The following is a 20310-nucleotide window of genomic DNA, read 5'->3' on the forward strand; positions in this document are numbered from 1 at the left end:
CATAAGATACTCACTCGGTGAGTGGGGTCCAGACGGTGTACCAGGGCTGCTGTCGGACCCAAAGGAATGTGATGGTCTGGAAGCCCAAGCAGATGAGGATCTGGGTCAGCACAGAGAACAGTAGGGGCCCTGAGATGAGTCCTGATGGGGGACGACGTGACACCAGCTCTTTCCATGCTGGGTTCAGACTCACTGAAGGTCATACGAGAAAGATGAGAAGGAACAAACAGAAAGTGATGAAATAAAACACTAAAGAGTTAATAAAGGCAGAATCTACAGTTCTGAAAAATATTAATGATGAGCAGTTTAAAGCTAAAGCTCCAGTCTTGTATTGAAAGAACACTAGAAGCACATCGTCAGAGCTTGATTCGTTTGGTCAGAGTCATGTGATCAATGATATCTGAAGATTAAGATTACTGAATTCTTGATGATAATAATGAACAATCAACAATAACACTGGTCACATCTGTGACACCCAATACATTTATTGCTGCTGCACTGTGTGGCTGTATCACGTATGTCACTACCTTACCATCATAATTCAATTAATCTCAATGTTACTCACTACTTGTGCAATAACCTGTCACACAACGTGTGTAGTATATGTTAGTTATGTGCAATATATATTATGTTCTTTTAAGCACCTGTGAAATACTTATTCATACAAATTCATCCTACTTGCACGGTTATATTCTACCATGTTGTTGTTTATCATTTTTCTTTTGGACCTTGTAAATATTATATTTCTTTTTCCACTTTTGGCACTTTATTTTGTAGCCTAATTGCATGCTTTAGTATTTCTTGTTTGTTATTTGTTTTTAGCGAGTCAAATCGTTTCTTATCATCCTGAACATTATTTCATTGCACTGCTGACCTTGTGTTAACCTGCATTATGACAAATAAACAATACAACATAAAAGATAAGAAAGCATCGAAGCTACATCACTGCTCTGGTCCCCGATTCAAAGGTTTATAAGGACGTGATTCACCGTTTTGCACAAAATATAATGATCCAGCAAACAATATGTAATGAGACAAAGCCAGGAGCCATATGCAGCAGTTTTACCAATTTATAAGCACTTCTACCTACCCCCAGGGGGGGAAAAATGCTATGTACATAAGTTACAATATGATCTCACAGTAAACACAAACTAATAATTAATTTTACATATGGTCGTGCTTTTTGTGTTGTAAATTAGACATGCCTTTTTGACAATACATTTGCACATTTACATGATGAGCTTAACCAAGTTTATCTTTCACCTACAAAAAAAAAAATCCATCTTCAAAGCACCACAATGACAGCCTGATATTAGACAGAAATATTACACAGAAATAAACAAGCAGGCAACTCAGCTCAATCAAATGGATAACCAGGTAGAAGCGGTTCATTTCAGGTTGTAGCTTCAAGCTGCTCTTTATACTGTTGGCCACAAGATGGCACCACAGAGAGCTGTGTTGAAAAGCTTGATTTGGCCTTGGCTAGAAAAAATATATTGAAAAGTCTCTGTACTTACTGGTGAATACAATAACGAGAATGATAGCAATGTCGATGAAGAGGAACTGCAAGTCTCCGAGGTTACTTGGGATCTAAAACAAAAAAAGCAACAGAATAAAATTGTCCATATAACAGATTTCTGACTGATATTAAAGCTGCTACCGTAAAAAGACGCCATGTTCGGTACCGAATAAAGGAGGGTAACACTGATGTACTGGATGATGCTGTAGAGTGCCATAAACTTGAAGACGCAGAAAGAGGTGATGAGAGCAGCACGTCCCTCCCTATAAAAACAAGCAAACAGTGCAATCTCGTAAAAGAGCATTAAAAAAAATGTCCTCCAAAATAATGGCTCTACAGGTGCAAATACAGGAGTTACACCCTTGTTTCCCCTTTTTATACATGTGAATATTAATAAATGGTATGTTAGAATAAAAAATTTTGGGGTCAAAGCCTCAATTGTGCGATTTTACTTCCATTATTTTATTTTTCTTTGCAATGTTACACTTAAGAAATAAAACACTTATTATTCGGCAGTCTTCTCAATTTTAATTTGTAAAAAAAAAAAATCCCTATGTAAAACTCTGGGGTTTTCCTGTCTTTTTCAATGGAGTCATTTGTAACAGTTTTTGCAATAAATAATAAATAAAATCAATGCTGCACTCTGAAAGGGCAAAATATTTTTAAAGTAGGACTGATCACTTAACCTTCATCTACAGCATTTTTAAGGTGCAATTACTTAATGCTCTGTAGAGCTACTGAGGTGGGCAACATTTAAATTACACATATTTGAATTTATTTGATGTGTATTTTAATGTTGTAGGAAAGTAAGTATTACACGAATGCTTGTTATCAGGAACATGACTCCATCTAAAATGATCCAGGCTGGCATCAGAGACAAAAATCTTGATTGGGACACCTCTAATAACCATCAGCACTATAATCGGTTGACAAGTTTATTGTTTAACAAATAGTAATATGATGCATTTAAAACCTGCCTAACAAGAACAGAATATATAAATATGTTTATTTTACAAATAAAACTGCAACTAGAAACGCGAACATCTAAATATTTGCATAAATCTAAAATATTATAAGTAAAACCTGATGAGGCTTGGGACACAGGAGATGTTGGGGGTCCTTGAAGTGAAGGGAGAGGCCACTGAGGCTTCAAGCTCTGACAGAGAAATCCCCCCGTGTGCTCTCTTCAGTGCCTGAGCAAGAGAGAAAATCAGCGTATAAACATTATATTCCAACTATGTCCATCACAAGGTGTTGCTGGTTTTATGAAAATCATGTAAACACACCCCACAGTCGTTTGCTCCGTCTCCACACATCCCCACAAAGTAGCTGGAAACAAAAAATGAAAAAGCTCAGCCTTTAGTGTTATTGAACATACTGTGCACTTAAAAAAATGAATATAAAAAAAAACACTGACTCTAGCAGAACAAATGTTTTTGTTCATCTTCTTGGTTATCCAGTTTTAGACATTTAACTTGTCTAATTCTACAACTGAGGGATATATACTTTAATGTGCCAAAAAGCTAACATAACATAAAAATTTATAAACACCTTTGGACAAAAGGTATCGGAAAGTCTTCAGAGGTGCATCATGTGTTTAAATACTCACTCCACTCCCTGCAGCGTCTCAATCAGCTGAGTTTTCTGGTCAGGTGCCATTCTGGCAAAAACTGTCCCGTGCAAAACAAGCTACAAAATACGCACAGTCAAAACATTCCTTAGACGATTGTGTGGGAAATTAACATTCCTGTTCCAATAAAAAAAATTTAAAAAAGCACCTGGCAAATTTCCTTATAACGTGTGACATACCTTTTGAAGCATATCGGGGAAATGCTCAGAGATTACAGCAAATGATTTTCCATTCATTGCAAAGTGATACATTTCTTGCGGTTTTGGCTCCTCTAAAGGATTAACATCCTCCAGGCTTATGTTAATTTCCTGTAAAACAAATCAGTTTGGAATAAAAACAACGCTATTTAAAACTGCTGACCTAAAGTTACATGTAGTTTCTATAATTACAGTAGAACTATACTACAATTGAACAACTGGGAAATGAAACAAAGTAATCATAAATTTGCATCAACAGGCTAAAGTCTGATGTAAACAGTGAATGATTAGGTATTGTTGTGTACCATTTAGGCAAACATTGGTTATGACATTAGCCTTTCTGCTTTACCTCGAGTTGTGTTGTTTTGCTGGGTTTGTCAGCGTATCTCCATGTGATTTTGGCAGCTTGTCCATCATGAGGAAGAATGGCATCAGCTATAATGACTGTGTCCTTGGGGGGAATCATTCCACAGTCACGAGCCACAGAGATTGCCGTCAACATGTTGTCACCTGGAAAGTGAATGCAGAAAATATCCACAAAATTTCATGTTCTGAAGATGGTTTCATAGTAGAAAGCAGCTCTCAAAGCTCTCCCAATACTGAAAAATACAGCCATAGGGGAATATAACAGTATACTAAAATTATATTGCACTGCAGTAGAATTTCTCAAAACCCTTGAAATGTCTCAAAGAGAAGTGGCAAGGAGAAAAAAGTCCAGAACAAAATAAAATAGTTGGAGCGATGCTGTGTCTCTTTCCTGATAAGTTTCTTCATTTTTTTCTTGGACAAGGTTATTAACAGTACGGTTTGTATCCCTTTTCCATCCCATGACCCTTCCATCCCTGTCCCCTGTCCTGCTGTTTTTGACCATTTGGAACCTATTTCCCTCTCCTATCCAGAAAAACTGGTTACCAGTATGACAACTGGTTCCCCCTTGATGTTGTTCCTCTATGTTTTCTTAAGGAGGTATTTCCTGCTGCTGGCCCCTTTATCCTAAATGTGATCAACAGCAGTTTGATGTTTAGTGTGGCACCAAGCAATTTTAGACATACTGTGGTGCAGCCATTGTTGAAAAAAACCTGGCCTTGATCCATCTTCTTTATCAAACTTTAGGCGAATCTCAAAGTTACCATTTATATCCAAAATTTTAGAAAAAGCTGTTTACACCTCGCTGAAGACCTTTTTGGATTAATTTAAAATTTTGGAGGTCTTCCAGTCTGGATTCAAAACATACCACAGCACTGAATATGCTCTTTTAAAGGGTTTTTAATTACATATTTTTAGTACTGGATTCTGAGAAATGCGTTTTACTTGTGCTTTTAGATTTAGGGTGCATTCACACCAGCCCTGTTCAGTCCGCTTTAATCGAACTCTAGCTCGTTTTCCTAGGAAGTCCGGTTCGTTTGGGGAGGTGTGAACGCGCCATCGAACTCTGGCCCGGGCTAAAACCTAGGTCTCGGTCCGGTAGAAGAGAACTCCAGCGCGGTTCGAGTACAGTGTGAATGTAAACAGACCAAGCCCCGCTCCACAAACAAGAAGTGGAGTACAACGCAGGGCAAACAAACACGCATTTCTCTTGCCTCATATGGAGCCGTCAGCTGCCTTGTGTGAAAAACAATATTCTCCATGGTCTTCTGCCTCATCTTCCACTCATGCTGAGTCCATTTTTGAAAAATGACAAAATATAACTCCTAAAACTGCTAAAACTTGATGCCAATCCATTTTTGTTTTTATTTCCAGAAGAAGAAGAGGTGTCTTCAGAGGTTTTTGTGTCGTTTCTTTCAGTAGTTCTTGGTGCAGCGCCACCACAGGCGAGTGGGGGAACAGGTTGGTTCGAACAGGTTGGCTCGACTGCACAGTGCAGTGTGAATGCAAACGCAACAGCTCAAATGTAAACAAAATGTTATGAATATTGGTCCCCAACTGAACCGAGTCTACCGGACTATCAGGTGTGAAAACAACTTTAACAGCTTCGACACAGTCGACCATGACATTCTCATTTCCAGATTGGAGCAGTGGGTGGGTATCACTAATTCAGCTCTTCAGTGGTTTAGTTCCTACCTTTCTGATAGAAGTTTCAGTGTGATGATGGATAATTTTACTTCTGCTTCTGCTGCCCTTCCCTGGGGGGTACCTCAGGGCTCTATTCTTGGTCCTCTCTTGTTCTCACTATCTTCTGCCACTGGGCTCTATTTTTCATGTGGATGACTGTCAAGTCTACTTCCCTTTGAAACATAATAGCTCCACTCAGTCTCTCCTGGACAGTCTTGATGACATTAGAGGATGGATGGTACTTAATTTCCTCCATTTTAACAAAAAAAAAGTCTGAGGTTATATTTAAATCCAGTGGTCCTAGCAGTTTCCCCACCTTATTGTTTTACTGTTTTTTGTTTTTGTTTTTGTACAGCACATCAGTCAGCTGTTGTGTTGTATTTTAAGTGCTTTAGAAATAAAATGGTATGGTCTTTGTACTGAGCAGCTAAGAAAAAGATTATAGGTGCACTTAAGGAAAACAAAGCAAAGATGGATAAACTTGGCCAAGGACTAAAAAAAAACTTTATTTTCTTATTCATGCTTGTTTTGCTACATTCTAAGTTGCTCTCACCTGTAACCATGACAGTGCGAATGTTGGCTTTATGAAGGTCCTGCAGGACTCCTGGGGTTTCAGCCTTCAGCTTGTTCTGCATGATAACAAGGCCAAGGAACTCCATGTTTGTCTCGATGTGATCCCTAATTAGAAAAAGGACACAAATTAAGTCATAGATAAAACTCGAATCATGTGAAATGTTTATAAAAGAAAGAAGTGGGGCATCCTGACTTAAGTAAACATGACATGACATATTTAAAGTTTGTATTTAAGTTTTAAACACAAATAACAGCATGAAATGTTGCACCTGTTAAAACCAAAAATTCAAAACTCAGAGCAGAACCTTGGCTGAGTGATGTCACCAAGGCCGCTAGGCAGCAATTTAGGAGGGCGGAACGAAAGTGGAGGAAAGACAGGCTGCAGGTCTCTTTCCAGATACTTAGATAGTTGGCGCTGTTATCAGAAAAAAGTAAAAGCTGCCAAATCAAAATTCTTCTCTGATATAATTACCTCAAACTCTCACAACCCACATGTCCTCTTCTCCACCCTAAACTCTGTTCTCCACCTCACTGAACCATCACCTCTGGAAGCCTCGACTGAGCTGTGCGACAACTTCTTGCATTTCTTTTTGGAAAAAATTGCGACCACCAGGGCTCTCATTTCCCCTCCAATTCATGACCCATCTATCCCACCTCAATCAGTAGCTCCTTTTGACCATTTTGAACCCATCACTCTAATCTTCTCTAGAGCAGGTCATGTGCAGCCTGAAACATTCTGGTTCCCCCTTTGATGTGGTCCCCCCTCGACTACTAAAGGAGGTTTTTCCTACTCTAGGTCTGTCCATTCTTGCCATAGTAAACAGTAGTTTATCCACTGGCGTGGTGCCAAAATCCTTTAAACATGCTGCTGTCCAGCCTCTCCTGAAAAAAACAAACCTTGACCACTCAGTCGTTCCCAACTACCGGCCTGTCTCCAAACTCCCATTTGTTTCTAAAGTACTGGAGAAAATAGTCGAGTCCCAGTTGAAGTGCTTCCTGGAGGATCACGCCATCTTAGAGCTTTTCCAATCTGGCTTTAAACCTCTCCACAGCACTGAAACTGTCCTGCTGAAGGTCTTTAACGACATCTTCAGATTCACAGATACTGGTGATTCTGTGCTGCTTGTTCTGTTGGACCTCACATCCGCCTTTGACACCATCGACCATGAGATCCTCATTGCTAGGTTGGAGCAGTGGGTGGGCGTCACAGGACCAGCCCTCAATTGGTTCAGATCTTACCTCACTGACAGATCCTTTTGTGTCTCCATCAAGGATTTTAGTTCCGCAGAGGCAGAGCTTAAATGGGGGGTTCCGCAGGGGTCCATACTGGGTACCCTCCTATTCTCTTTATACCTGCTGCCGCTTGGTGCTATTTTCCGGAAACACAACATGCCCTTCCACTTCTATGCCGATGACTGTCAAATTTACTTCCCCCTAAGACACAATGGTACATGCTCTATTCAACCGCTGCTCAACTGCCTGGCTGACATCAGGGACTGGATGGCTTTAAACTTCTTAAGTTTCAATGAAAAAAAGTCTGAAGTCATGTTGTTCCCTCCCAACGACACGATCACAAACCACTGCATCGACCTTTCCGCTCTAACCCTGTCAGAAAAACAGAGTCACTAATCTGGGCGTGATAATGGACCCTTCCCTGAAACTTAACAATCATGTAAACATGATTGTTAAATCATGCTTCTTCCAACTGAGGCGGCTGTCTAAACTGAAGCCGTTATTGTCCAAAAAGAACCTGGAGACAGTAATACATGCATTCATTACATCTAGGCTTGATTACTGCAATTCACTCCTGTTTGGTATCAGTCAGACCTCCATTGCACGACTACAACTGGTCCAGAATGCAGCAGCCCGATTTTTAACCAGTACAGGCAAAAGAGAGCACATTACACCAGTTTTGGCCTCACTGCACTGGTTACCAGTTCACTTTCGAATCCAGTTCAAAATACTCATGTATGTCTACAAATCACTGAACAGTGTCGCCCCTCCCCCCCCATCTCTCTGATCTGCTACAACCGTATGTCCCACCACGCTCCCTGAGGTCAGCGGACCAGTTGCTCCTCACAGTTCCAAGAACTCGTCTTAAGCACAGAGGTGACAGGGCCTTCTCTGTAGCAGGACCAAGACTCTGGAACGAGTTACCTCTGCTTGTCAGACAGGCCCCCTCCCTCTCGGTTTTCAAGTCCTGTTTAAAAACCCACTACTATTCAGTAGCTTTCAACACAAGATGATCTGTGTTTTGATCCTGTATGCTCCACACTGGTTTGTCGTCATTATCTGCATCATTTTTTGTCTATATTCTGATTTACCTCATTTTATATTTTGCTTTGTGTGTTACCTGTTGTTTTGTCTGTACAGCACTTTGGTTGACCTTGTTGCCGTTTTAAGTGCTTTATAAATAAAGTGGTATGGTATGGAAATTCAAAAAAGGCATATAGTAAAACATCTTGATGTGTCTGTACTTTTTCCAACAATATTACATTGTGGTTAAAAATAATAATAATTGCAAGTTATTCCTTTGTCCTAATCATTCACAGTTGTCTGATCAATATAATTTTTCAGAACCTGCTGATGTTCTGGACTTTGTGCCAGCTGAGTTTGGCTTCAAGTCGACGATGAGCCAGAGCAATCACTCTGAAACCCTGCTTAGTGTAACACTCCAAAACCTCCGCAAAGTCTTCAGGCACTGCAAAAAAGAAAAATGCAATAATAATCAACAAAATCCATAACAACAACAACAACAACAACAACAACAACAACAACAACAATAATAATAATAATAATAACAATAATAATAATAATAATGTTAATTAAAGAGGATCCAAATATTTAATGTCCGCACTGTTAAATTTAAACTTGTAAAAACAAAAACACACAGTGAGAACATTGTATTTTGAAAAACAAAGCAAGTGATTTGTCAGCAGTTGCTGCATTGCATAATGTTTTACACCTTTGATGAAAAGGATTAATTACTGAAACACTGAATAAAATGATAGTAAGAAATTAAACCATTGTATTCCTATTTCAATCATCTTTTATCCACCTAAATGTACACACATCAATGCACTAAACTTCACAAATTCAACCACCATCAGGTTGTAATAAATAAAGACAACTCTGAGTTTTAGGACCCCTCACCTGTCTCTTTCTTGCAGAGACTAGCCACAACCTCTGGCGCTCCCTTCATGTACGCATCCATACGCTTCTCCCCCAGGAGACGAGCTACAACGCTCATCCTCTGATGGGCCGAGGAGAAAGGAAACTGCCGCACAATACCAATTTCATACGCTGGCTACACACAGACACAGGCGAGCAGGGAAAAAGACTAAATTAATCCATATGGCTTACTGTTACAAGAAAAGATTTATATGTTATAAAACTAATGTAAAAAATAAGTTTGTATGTTTGTTAAACAGTGATTTAATGACAAAACCCAGACTGAATAAAATAAGTTTATTTCACAAAGATGTAAAGATAAAAATTAATATCAACTAATGCTATATTTGAGCTCAAACTGAGCAATCACATTTTCAGATATCTAAATAATTAACAGTAAAAATTAAATTTATACCAGTCAGAGCACATTATCAGTAGATGGCCAATCAATAATCAGTTAGTAAAACAAAAAAGAATGACAAGTTTTATGCAAAAGTTTAATTATAATAAAAACAAATACTTACTGAAAGCTCATAGAGTTCCTAAAAAATAAAATACAAATGTCTGGTATTATTAAAATGTAGCCGTTATGTATGATGATAGAAAGTGATTGCTATATAGACATAAAATAAGTGATATTATATATATATATATTTTTTTTATTATTGCCCAAAATATATGGTTTATATTTCTTTTTAAATTGTAAGTATATCGTTGAAATTCAGTTTAATGCTTGTGGCACCAAATCAAGCTGAACAGCAGTCTTTGTGTACATACCATGTCCTGTTCTGCTGATAAATTGGCCTCAGGGGGCAGCAGCTGCTTTGGTGGTTGAACCACAGTGGGCATGATCTGATTATGGAGAGAGGTTTCCTCCTCAGTGGCTTCCTCCAGGATCTGAACCACAAAAAGACATAAAATTGTCAAAGTGTTTATATTTTGTAAATACGATCTCCAAATTGATACATGGAGAAAAAAGGCTGTACTGGCAACATTAAATACAGTTAGCTTTCATAAGACAATTAAACAATAGTTATGTTTTCATACATTCTGTAGATTAAATATAATATTTCAACAGTGAAAAAGACAAGTGTGTCCCAGAAACAAATAAATCAAACCTATAGATTAATAAATCCATCAACTGCAGTATTTTTAACTTTTTTAATCAAATTAAAAAGCTGTTGTGGATAAGAACATATTCAAACTAGGGGTTGAACGAGTATATAATTTTTAAACTCAACATTAACATAATAAAACCAGAGTAGAACTCGAGTATTTGATGACGTCATAGATCTCAAGATACAAAAATAAATAAATAAATAAAACCGCAAAAAAAAGGTAATTATTTACAAAAAAAAAAGACCAACAAAACATTGGGAGCGTATATTATGCTCCTACCATTTATCATACAGCAAATAAGTCACAGGAAAAACTAAAAAATTAGTTATTATTATTAAACTGCAAACGTGAAGAAACATGCAGCACATCAAAAACGAAACTTAAACCGAAACTAGTTCTGGTTCCGTGGATTGGACCCGGTGTTACACCATACTCTGTGACCTGCAACAGTGCAACACCGCCCCCTACGGTCATACGGTGGTCACATAATATGACGTCACTGCGGTTACTCGATGTTACAATTTTAACCTCGAAAGATGTACTAGCAATCGATGTGTAGATTACTCGAGTACTCTGTTAATGCCCTAATTCAAACTACTCATAAACGCAGAGGCTGCATGTCCAGAACAGATTAGAGATTGCAGACTACATTTAACATATTGTTTTGATTCTGTTAGATCCGCAGAAAAAAAAAAAGAGGTGAGGTTTTCAGATTGATCTCACTAAGCAATTGATAGTAACTCACCCAGCCTGTAGCCTCAAACATCTTGAGATCTAGTGGGTCTCCAGACAGCTGACCATCTATTTTGGTAAGAGAATGGCAGGTGGCCATGCAAGCCACAAATTGGGTTTTGACAAGATTTTCCTTGTAGGCGTTTTCTTCTGACAGGTGAAAACTGCAGAAGAGTCAGGAGGTCAGTTGTAGGAGAGGAAGATTAAACAAATAACTGAACTGTAGATTTAAGAAAAGTGAGTAATAGTGTGAATGAAAATGGTTATAAAATAAATCATGCATCTGGACATATTCTCCCTAAACTCAGCCAATTTCAACAAGTTCCACACCTCATAGATTAAACTAACCTACCTGCCATTTTCAACTCTCTGAACTCCCCAAAGGTCTAAACCGTCTTCTGTCAAAGTTCCAGTCTTAGGACAAACAAGAGACACACAAACAGGAAAGACATCAATTCTGTTTTCTTGCTTAAAAAAAAAAAAAACAGTCAAACTACAGTTCATGTCATTACAGTTTTTTGTTTTGTGCTATGTGTGGAAGTAAGACACTCACTTTGTCAAAGCAGACCAGATTGATTTGTCCACAAATATTGATTCTCTGTGGGCTGATGCAGAAAATGCCAATGTGTTTAAGACGTCGCTGGGCATACACAATTCCAGCTGTCATGGCTGCAGGCAGAGCTGGTGGAACTGTGATGGTTATAATGTCCAAGGACTTGATGATGATGCGTTTTGCTGGTACCTGGAAGAGAAAGAAAGGCAAAAAACTTCAGTGATTTGTTAAACTGATCAATATTTTGAGTTTAGAGGTAATCTCCCCATCTTTAAATCTCAAAACAAGGTTAATTTTCATTCATTTTTTGTAGCAGTTTGTGGTACTTTAAACAATTGCCTGTGAAAAATACACTAAAAAGCCTGACAAGGTGACTATTTCACTAACTGTTGCTAATCCTACCAAAATAATAAAGCTAAGGTTTCAAAAACTTAAACTTTACTACATTCCTCAGTAAATGTAACACAAGGACAAAGTTAATTAGGAACAACTGCACAGAAAGATAACAAGACAAATAGTTTTCTAAGGAGTTGGCAGATCAAACTGGGTAAAAACCACAAACAACAAAAATCAGACTTTCCATTTTTTAGACTGGGAACTCCACAGATGTGCAATTCATTTTTCCAACACTTTATGTAAAAAGCAAGCTAGTATCTTTTGCCACCCTTTGGATTACCTTGTTCATGATGCTGAGAACAATGGAGTAAATAAAGCCGATTCCAGCCACAGCTACCAAACACAGCAGAAAGCGGTAGGCATCACGATACAGCTTGAAGTCGGTGGGTTTGGGGTAAAGGATGTTGCGCACCAGCTGGCCTTTTGCTGTGCTGAAACCTGGACAAATATACATTTAAATACATTTTTCTTTCATTTAGACCTGTGACGAGACAGTTGTACTAGTCTACTAAGAAAGAAGTTTATGTGGACTGTAGAATTAATTTAAAGATCAAAAATGTCACTTAAACATACACAGCTTTAAATTACTGTTACAAAAAATATATTTTAATAAAAAAAAAAGAAAATACTAACATTCCTAACAATTAAGATTTTAGCCCCATGGACTGACCTGTGCGGACCACTACAGCCTTGACCAGCTCGCTTGTGTAGAAGCGGGTTTGGATGACGTTGGTGCCGCAGAAGAGTGTGTGTCTCTTATGCTCCTCGGTGTTGTAGGCACTATTGACCTCCCCCTGTTGTTCTGGAGCTGGGTTTGGGAGGTTTGTCTTTGTCACAGGAACACTCTCACCTGGTTGAAGGTAGTAAACTGTTATTAGGGTTGACTATAAAAGTAAAATGGAAAAAAAGTAAATTTAAATGCCTAAAATACACCAAGATGTGGGTTCATAGATTTTCCCTCTAACCTGTGAGCATGCTTTCATTGACAATGCAGGTGCCACTGACCAACACAGCATCACATGGCATGATGGTCCCATTGCTTGGGATTACCATCACATCACCAGGTACCAGATCAGTGGATAATATCTCCTCAATGTCTGTCAGAAAGGGTAACAGTCAGAAGGAAGACTGACACTTAAAAAGCTCTCTTCAGATAAGCAACAAAGTAAACGGAACATGCATAATATGTGTCACTTTTTAAATGACTATAGGTGATTTGTAATAAATAAAGTTCAGCATACCATTATTGGCTCGGCATATGGACACACGGACAATACTGTGAGTTGCCACCATATCGTGTAGCATGATGTATTGCTGCAGAAAAAGGAAGGAAGACAAACTGTGACGCAAAATCTTCCCAATTTCAACATGTACCGAAGTGACTGCAGGACTATTATGGTTTAAAAAAGCTGACAGAGTCTGTGGGCAGCAGACCGTGTGAAGATGGGCTTTTCTGTTGGCCTGAAAATGTGGATTAGACTAGAGCAGTGAATATGTGTCATTTTCTGGGACATGTTAGTCTGGAGCAAATTAGGTGAGAGGAAAAAATATATATTAATTCTTTCCTGATGCATGCTCAATAATCCAGGTAGAAAAATCTACAAAAGTTAAGTCAGGTCCTTGAGACGTTCCAAAAACAAAAAAATGTAGTAACGTTTCGTCTTTCATCCAAAAGACTTCTTATTATATTTGATGGTGCTTTTTTATTGGATTCAAGTATGAGTCTTATTTTTTTTAAAGGCAATCCCAAAAAAGGGGGACATTTGATGGTTACATGATTTAACGGCAGCTGTAGATGAATGGTTAGAGAAGTTGCCCTCGAGTGGGAGAGTTGGGGGTTCGATTCCACCAGCAGTCGCATGATGAAGTGTCCCTTTCTGTCACAGACATTCTGGTAAAGTAAGACTACTCAATGCCTATTCTGTCTAATTACTTAAAAAAATTATTTAAACATATAATATTACTTTATAGAATGATTAATGTGCCTTGTATGGAATAATTTGTACATTCAAAGTCAACATGAGGTTTGATGAAGGCAAAAAAAGACAAACTTTTTTTTGGAGAAAATAGATGGTAATCAAAGTCAAAAACTTTTCCTATATCTTCCATGCACCTGGAGTATTTTAGTGTATACAAGAGCAAATAATCAAATAAACTCACTATTAGGATAAAACATGAAATGGAAGAATTTCAGCAAGGTAAGAAAGTGAATGAATGAATGAATAATAATAATAAATGTCAAAAACTCAGGAAACATATCTGAAGGTAATACACTAATTTAGACAAAAAAATATATAGGCAATGTAATAAATATATGCATTCACATTGCATGGGAGGTGAAAATGTTAGTTTGTGCAGTGGTTTATCTTAACAATGGTGCATTTGGAGCAGAAATGTTCAGAAAAATCATAAAAAGCTTCCACAATTAAAAATATATGAAATTGTAGTATTGGGACCACATTTGTACTCATTCATCTGTTTGTATCTAAAATAAATAAAGGTGATGTAACATGTGGGATCTATTTGTAGAGCTCACCTTCTTGATGGTGTACAGAGAGGTAGCTATGGAAATAACAGACATGAAAACGATGGCCACAGCATAGTAGTAATACTCGTCAACACTCCACAAGATCACACTGAAGAGCTGGAAGATGTAAAAAGGGTTGAGGACCTAAAATAAAAATAAAGAAGAAATTATTATGAAAGATTCAAAAACACCTTCTGGAGGACATGGCCCTGGAATGATAAGTGCTTTAAATATAAAACAAAACGTGAAACTATAACAACAACAAAAAAAGATAAAATGTATTTTGTTTTCCAGGAAATTTGCATCAAGAGGAGGTAAATGATGTGGGCGGTTATTTTGCTAGTACAGTGAAGTTAAAAAGTGTTTAGAGGAAGTTCAAACTAAAAGTGTAGCTGAAACTGACGCGTACCTCTTTGATAAGCAGCTTGAAAACAGAAGGCACTTTCACCGCAATTTCATTCACTCCAAAGAACAGTCTCCTGAGAAATAAAAAAGAAGACATTGTGTCTAGTGTTGTGAACCACACCTACATATTGCACATCCACTAGACGGCAGAGTTACACAACTACATACCAAAATGTTAACCAGTACAATCTAAACAACACTGCCAGATGACTAGTTCCTTGTTTTTATACTGGGTGGTGGTTTTACTGAATGTATTTTTGTAATTTAAAATATACATTTTAATATTTACTAAACAATAACCTATGTTTTTAATATAAAACAACTTCCCCATATAAGATCCTTAAAACAGGATCAGGCATACCAAACTTCGTTTCTGTCGATGTGGTTGCATGACCAAAATACTGTCTCCAAGAACCCGTTCTGCACTTCAGCTGTTGGCAGAACTTTCTCTCAGGGGTATGGCTCCAAATGTTGAGTGATTGGTCAGAAGTTTGTGGGAGCGTTTATACGGAAAAGCCTCTGAACTAAACTGCTCTTGTTTCATCTAACTGCTCCAGTCAGGATCAGCTGGCCGCGGCTGTTAGAAAATACAGCTGTTCCAGCAAAACTTACAAAGATCATAAAATAAATCTTATGAAGACAGTCAAAGAACTTGCGGAAGGAGAGGACATTTTTTGTGCACAGACACAAGGCAGCCCTCTGCGGTTGTGGTGGCTGGGAGTACGTCACAGCCGGGCAGCAGTCAGAAACACCGGCGGTCCCATCGAGACAAATTTGCAAAACAGATCTTCAACTCATCTGACAACAAAAACACAAGATCCTCCTTCTCTAAGGCCTCCATTATAATCTGAAAATAAACACCCACTTAAACCTACCATGCTGTCACTTGTTTCTGTTTGCATGCGATGTCTGCTGTGGGAAGGCTATGCATAAAAGAAAGTCTCAGAACTACGTCAGCGAGAACAGATGAGCAACGTCTTGTGACGTAGCAGCCATTAGCTCCATATAATAAATGCAATGTACACTTGGAATATCTGGACTGGTGCAACCTTTTAGTTTAGTGCAAATAAATGGCACTTTGTTATCATCTTGCTGTGATTGTACCAAAAATAGTCAAAATTGCCATGCAATGAAAGATGAACATTTTTCTTTGACTTATACATATTATTCAAATTCTTGCACGTTAAATAAAACTGTGACTAATCTTTTAAACAGACGTCACCTGTACTCCTGCAGGTTCCTGCTCAGGCCGGCGCTGTGCTCCGAGTGGATGGAGGAGCAACTGACCTGCAGATCCTCCAGACCACTGTTAACAAAGATTTTATTTTTTTTTAAAGCAAAGACAAGCCCTTTCAATTACGCTTAACAGAGCCAACAATACAAATCAGACATGTGCAATAGTTGTAAAATAAATGATATTCTCTTATTTATAAAATTTAGTTATAAATAACTGCAAGTTCCTGCAAAGGATCAATAAAGTACCATTTATATTCACATAATAGCTCAAATGTTTGTTCAGGGAAATTGTGAAGTAGGTAAGAAATGCTTACGTTAAAAATTTAAAGTTCTGCATCTCATCGTCCCAGTAATACTTTGTGCTGTGGAAGGTAAAGTAGCGAATCTGACAAAAAAAGAAAAGTTGTTATCCTGGCATCCACACAAAGAAATTTGTCAATGACTCATCTCTATATAAAAAAAGACAATATGTCTGTATGTTGATCCTATTAAAAGAAAACAAGGCAATAAAAGCAATCTATAGCAAACCCCATAAAAACAGTGTGACAACTAAGTGAGAATCAAAGAAAAGCTCAGAGCAAAAAAAAAAAAGTTAAACAACTGTTAAATGGCAAAATATACATTACAATATCACAAGAATAAGACATAAAACATGCATGTATCAAATTTGGAAACTAAATACAAATGAATAATCACCATTATCGGTGTGTTTGCTTTATATTGTGGAAATATTCAACAGTCTATAGCATAGATTAGCATCTAGCTACCTGTGTGGGCTGGTAGTCAGAAAATCTTGCAATGAGCTCCTGAGCAGGGATGCCATCGGAGGGGTGAGGAGTGTGTCCGTTGGCCAAAGGGGGGGAGGCGGAGTTGGAGAAGGTGCAGGAGTGAGAGGAAAGGGAGGGAGCGGAGGAGGGGGAGGTGGTCTGGGTCTCCAGGCTGTGGAAGGGGTTGCTGCCCGGTGCAAGCATCACTCGTACCCTGGCCAAGAACCAGCGCCGGAACTCATCCTGGTAACAAACAAACGAGCAACGTTTGCCTAGTGTACGTTTCAGAGCCTTCCAGTCAGAAACCCCCCCAAAAACACAGAGTTTATTGCTTTAAAAACACTCATGTGATTTTCATCTTTCTGATAATTAAAGTTAGTGTTCTATAATGGGAATGACACATAATTAAAACTTTGGGAACAGGTGTACCAAAAGAATGTCATGTGTGGTTAACGTGAAAGAAGTTATGAAATTGGCCATTTAACATGCACAGCGAGCTGCATTACAAAATAATTAACCTTGATCTAAAACAGGTTATTAATATTAACCAGGTGCACAGCAAATACAGGTGCACATTACAGAATGCAGCCAAATGACAATATGCAAGTAAACATTGTACAGTACAAACCTTGGTGGAACAAAAAAATAGGATTTTGTTTTTTTTGTGATTGCACGATTCAGCTGGTTTAAGGCATTTATTTAGCCAATACAAAATTTCAGTTGTATCATTGTGACGCTACTAAGAAATATAAAAGTGCTTAATACTTTCAGCACCCAGCCATAGAGTAATTTATTTTTACTATTATTTTTGCAGACTAATGGATAGGATGTGTAAATTAGCCTCACCTACCGGTATATATTTTCTAAAGTTAGTATGGCTTTAATAACTGCTTTGTTTAGGACAAACCATAAAAGAAGACAAATAAACTTAAAATAATCTGTTAAAATCAAGATCGTTTTTATTTAGTCAGAGATTTATGGGTTCCACATAGTGGAAACTGTGTGTGTAAATAGAAGTCAGATGGAACAATAATGCAACATCAGCTACAAAAGGAAAAGCATTTTTCTGACATGACACATTGATTAGATAATAAAAATATTGAACAATTTATTTGATGATCTGTTAAAAAGACATCAAGCAACTCTTTGTTTTACAAACATCATCCAGGAGAAGATTTTTTTTTTATTATTGCGTCACCTCATAATGTTTAGTACCATTTTGCTGACAATCCTTTCTCAGCCCGTGCTACAAAACTAGCAGCTGATCAGGAGTTTGACAACAAACTGAATAAAGATCAGACAAACCACACAAATCCAAGATCAGTAGAAATCAACTTGCTTCCTACCGTGGAGCGCAGCAACACCACTTTGGCATCACGGGCTGTGGTACGGGTGCAAGTGGACTTGACGCACCATTCTGGCATCCAATAGAGCAGCAAGAGGAGGAAGCCCCCTGTACACAACACACCGAAGCCCACAAGGGCAAGCCGCCAGCGACACAGGCGGTAGCCCTGCAGCTCCTTGAGGACAAGTAAAAAAATATATTTGATGCGATGACTTGGAAATTTTTCATAATAGAATTGATGTTAAATACCAAACTGGCATACCATCTCCTCCTCTTCCCCCTTGTTGAGGATCTTCAGGTCTCCCTTCTCCATGTTGCAGAATAGTTTGCCAAACCCCCTCCTTAGCCACTGTGAAACAGATTTAGAATTTGAACATTAAGCAAACAAGATATATTATTTCAGTGATTTGTTGATCTTATTGTGTTAATTTAATGGTTTTATTTGTATTATGTTTTGTTATCTGCTGCATTGAATTGTGCTATTTTGCTGCAAAAACAGCCTTTAAACTGATTCTGCTTTTCCTTTAGGCTTGCAAACAATTCATGTTGGCAGAAATGTTATTCCGTTTGCCTTTGCTACTAAACATATCAGCAGATGCTCAGTTTGTGTTGCTTATGAAGTCTGTTGGAGTCAGCCTCCCCACCATCACATACATCTACACGTCCAGATGCAGGAAGAGGGCTACCTGCATCATGAAGGACTAGCGATGCACCGATCCGATACCAGTATCGGTACCGATATCGGAAAAACTTCTGGAACGGGATCCATGACTGGGCAGATCTATTCACTCTAATTCTATACTTTGTGCTCTGAGTGACATCACGCGCTAGCGTACTGACTGAACAAATTAAAGTTGTGTTGTTTTTACATGTATGACCAAGCTTGTGAAGCTCTTGGTGTGTTTAAATGTGCTGTTACGGTGCAGAGTTTTCAATAAATTTGTAATTCGGTACATTCATGTCTGCGTTTGAAAAAAAAAAAAGTTTTACGTTAATTCAGCACTAGGTTTGAAAGCTCACGCATCCAGGTAGACAACAAAAATGGCTAAATCATGTCATCTGGACCAGTTTCAGAAACGGGTCCAGATTACATGATTTAGCCATTTTTGTTAATTCAGCACAGTTTTTCTGTATCAGATCGATATCGGATCGGTATCGACCAATACTAAACCGCATATATCGGTATCGGAAGGGAAAAAAGTGGATAAGTGCATCCCTATGAAGGACCCCACTCACCCAGGCACACACTTTTTGCCCACTCCCCTCAAGAAGGAGGTTAAGGAGCATTAAGTGTAGAGCCACTAAACTGAGGAACAGCTTCTACCCTGAAGGTGTTAGACTCATGAATATCTAACCAGGATAATCACTGTGGAAAAAATACATCATGCTGCTGATCTGTTTCATGTTGCCGTGTTCATTCGTACACATCTGCTCACACAGACACGTGTTCGTGCTGCTGTCCGGCGTATTGTTTTTGTGCTGCTAGTGAATTTTTATTAAATGGTTTTTTTTTCTTCGTTCATATCTTAGATCTCATTACCGTTTTTTACATTTTAATACTTTTGTTGGATGTAATTGGACCCTGTGTACATAATTTCGTTCCACCAACATGTACCACATGTGGTGGAATGACAAATAAAGAATATTGAATCCTTGAATCCTTATTGAGCTATGCAATCAAAAAAACTTGTAGTTTGCAAAGAGTCAAACTCTCTAAAGGAAAAGCGGAAGAACTTTAACTGCTGTGAACCACCAAAAAGCAGAAAATAACATAAGACCAACAATATCTTGCTTCTTTGTTTACACTTTGCATTTCCTTTATCCCAGCTGAGAATCTAACAAAACTCGTCTCTGCCTAGTTAATCCTGGAATTCTGACACATCTCTCTGCTGGTGAAGATTTTTCAAATAGTTCTTGTATAGTTGGGTGTCAAATTAGCAGAATACAATTCTATCCTTTGCTCTGGTTGTATCTTTTACAAGCTCGCAAAGTTAAGTCTATGTATGATTAAGTCTAAAGAACAAATAATGAAAACAATAGATCCTGTACACATTTCATTAGGTAAAGTAAAAAAAAAAAAAAAAAAAA

At 38.1% G+C, this 20310-nt stretch overlaps 1 protein-coding gene across 1 annotated transcript in view; it reads right to left on the reverse strand.

The window, feature by feature from the left end:
* The window catches only part of atp13a3 (ATPase 13A3), a 36980-nt gene that overhangs the window by 5185 nt on the left and 11485 nt on the right, over nt 1-20310 (reverse strand). The window contains exons 3-29 of the mRNA XM_037674583.1: nt 18485-18571; nt 18224-18397; nt 16878-17120; nt 16425-16495; nt 16097-16180; nt 14879-14948; nt 14479-14613; nt 13184-13256; nt 12908-13039; nt 12613-12792; nt 12223-12380; nt 11547-11735; nt 11346-11407; nt 11007-11157; nt 9920-10039; nt 9667-9684; nt 9125-9278; nt 8552-8672; nt 5952-6076; nt 3696-3856; nt 3329-3457; nt 3129-3208; nt 2806-2848; nt 2603-2712; nt 1686-1782; nt 1518-1590; nt 15-192 (exon numbers count right to left, since the gene is read on the reverse strand). Coding sequence (XP_037530511.1) covers nt 15-192; nt 1518-1590; nt 1686-1782; nt 2603-2712; nt 2806-2848; nt 3129-3208; nt 3329-3457; nt 3696-3856; nt 5952-6076; nt 8552-8672; nt 9125-9278; nt 9667-9684; nt 9920-10039; nt 11007-11157; nt 11346-11407; nt 11547-11735; nt 12223-12380; nt 12613-12792; nt 12908-13039; nt 13184-13256; nt 14479-14613; nt 14879-14948; nt 16097-16180; nt 16425-16495; nt 16878-17120; nt 18224-18397; nt 18485-18535 — 3182 coding nt within the window. The 5' untranslated portion in view covers nt 18536-18571. The remainder of the gene's footprint in view (nt 1-14; nt 193-1517; nt 1591-1685; nt 1783-2602; nt 2713-2805; nt 2849-3128; nt 3209-3328; nt 3458-3695; nt 3857-5951; nt 6077-8551; nt 8673-9124; nt 9279-9666; nt 9685-9919; nt 10040-11006; nt 11158-11345; nt 11408-11546; nt 11736-12222; nt 12381-12612; nt 12793-12907; nt 13040-13183; nt 13257-14478; nt 14614-14878; nt 14949-16096; nt 16181-16424; nt 16496-16877; nt 17121-18223; nt 18398-18484; nt 18572-20310) is intronic.

Source organism: Nematolebias whitei, chromosome 3 (genome assembly GCF_014905685.2).
Source record: "Nematolebias whitei isolate Nwh7 chromosome 3, NemWhi1, whole genome shotgun sequence".
Classification (NCBI taxonomy): Eukaryota; Metazoa; Chordata; class Actinopteri; order Cyprinodontiformes; family Rivulidae; genus Nematolebias; species Nematolebias whitei.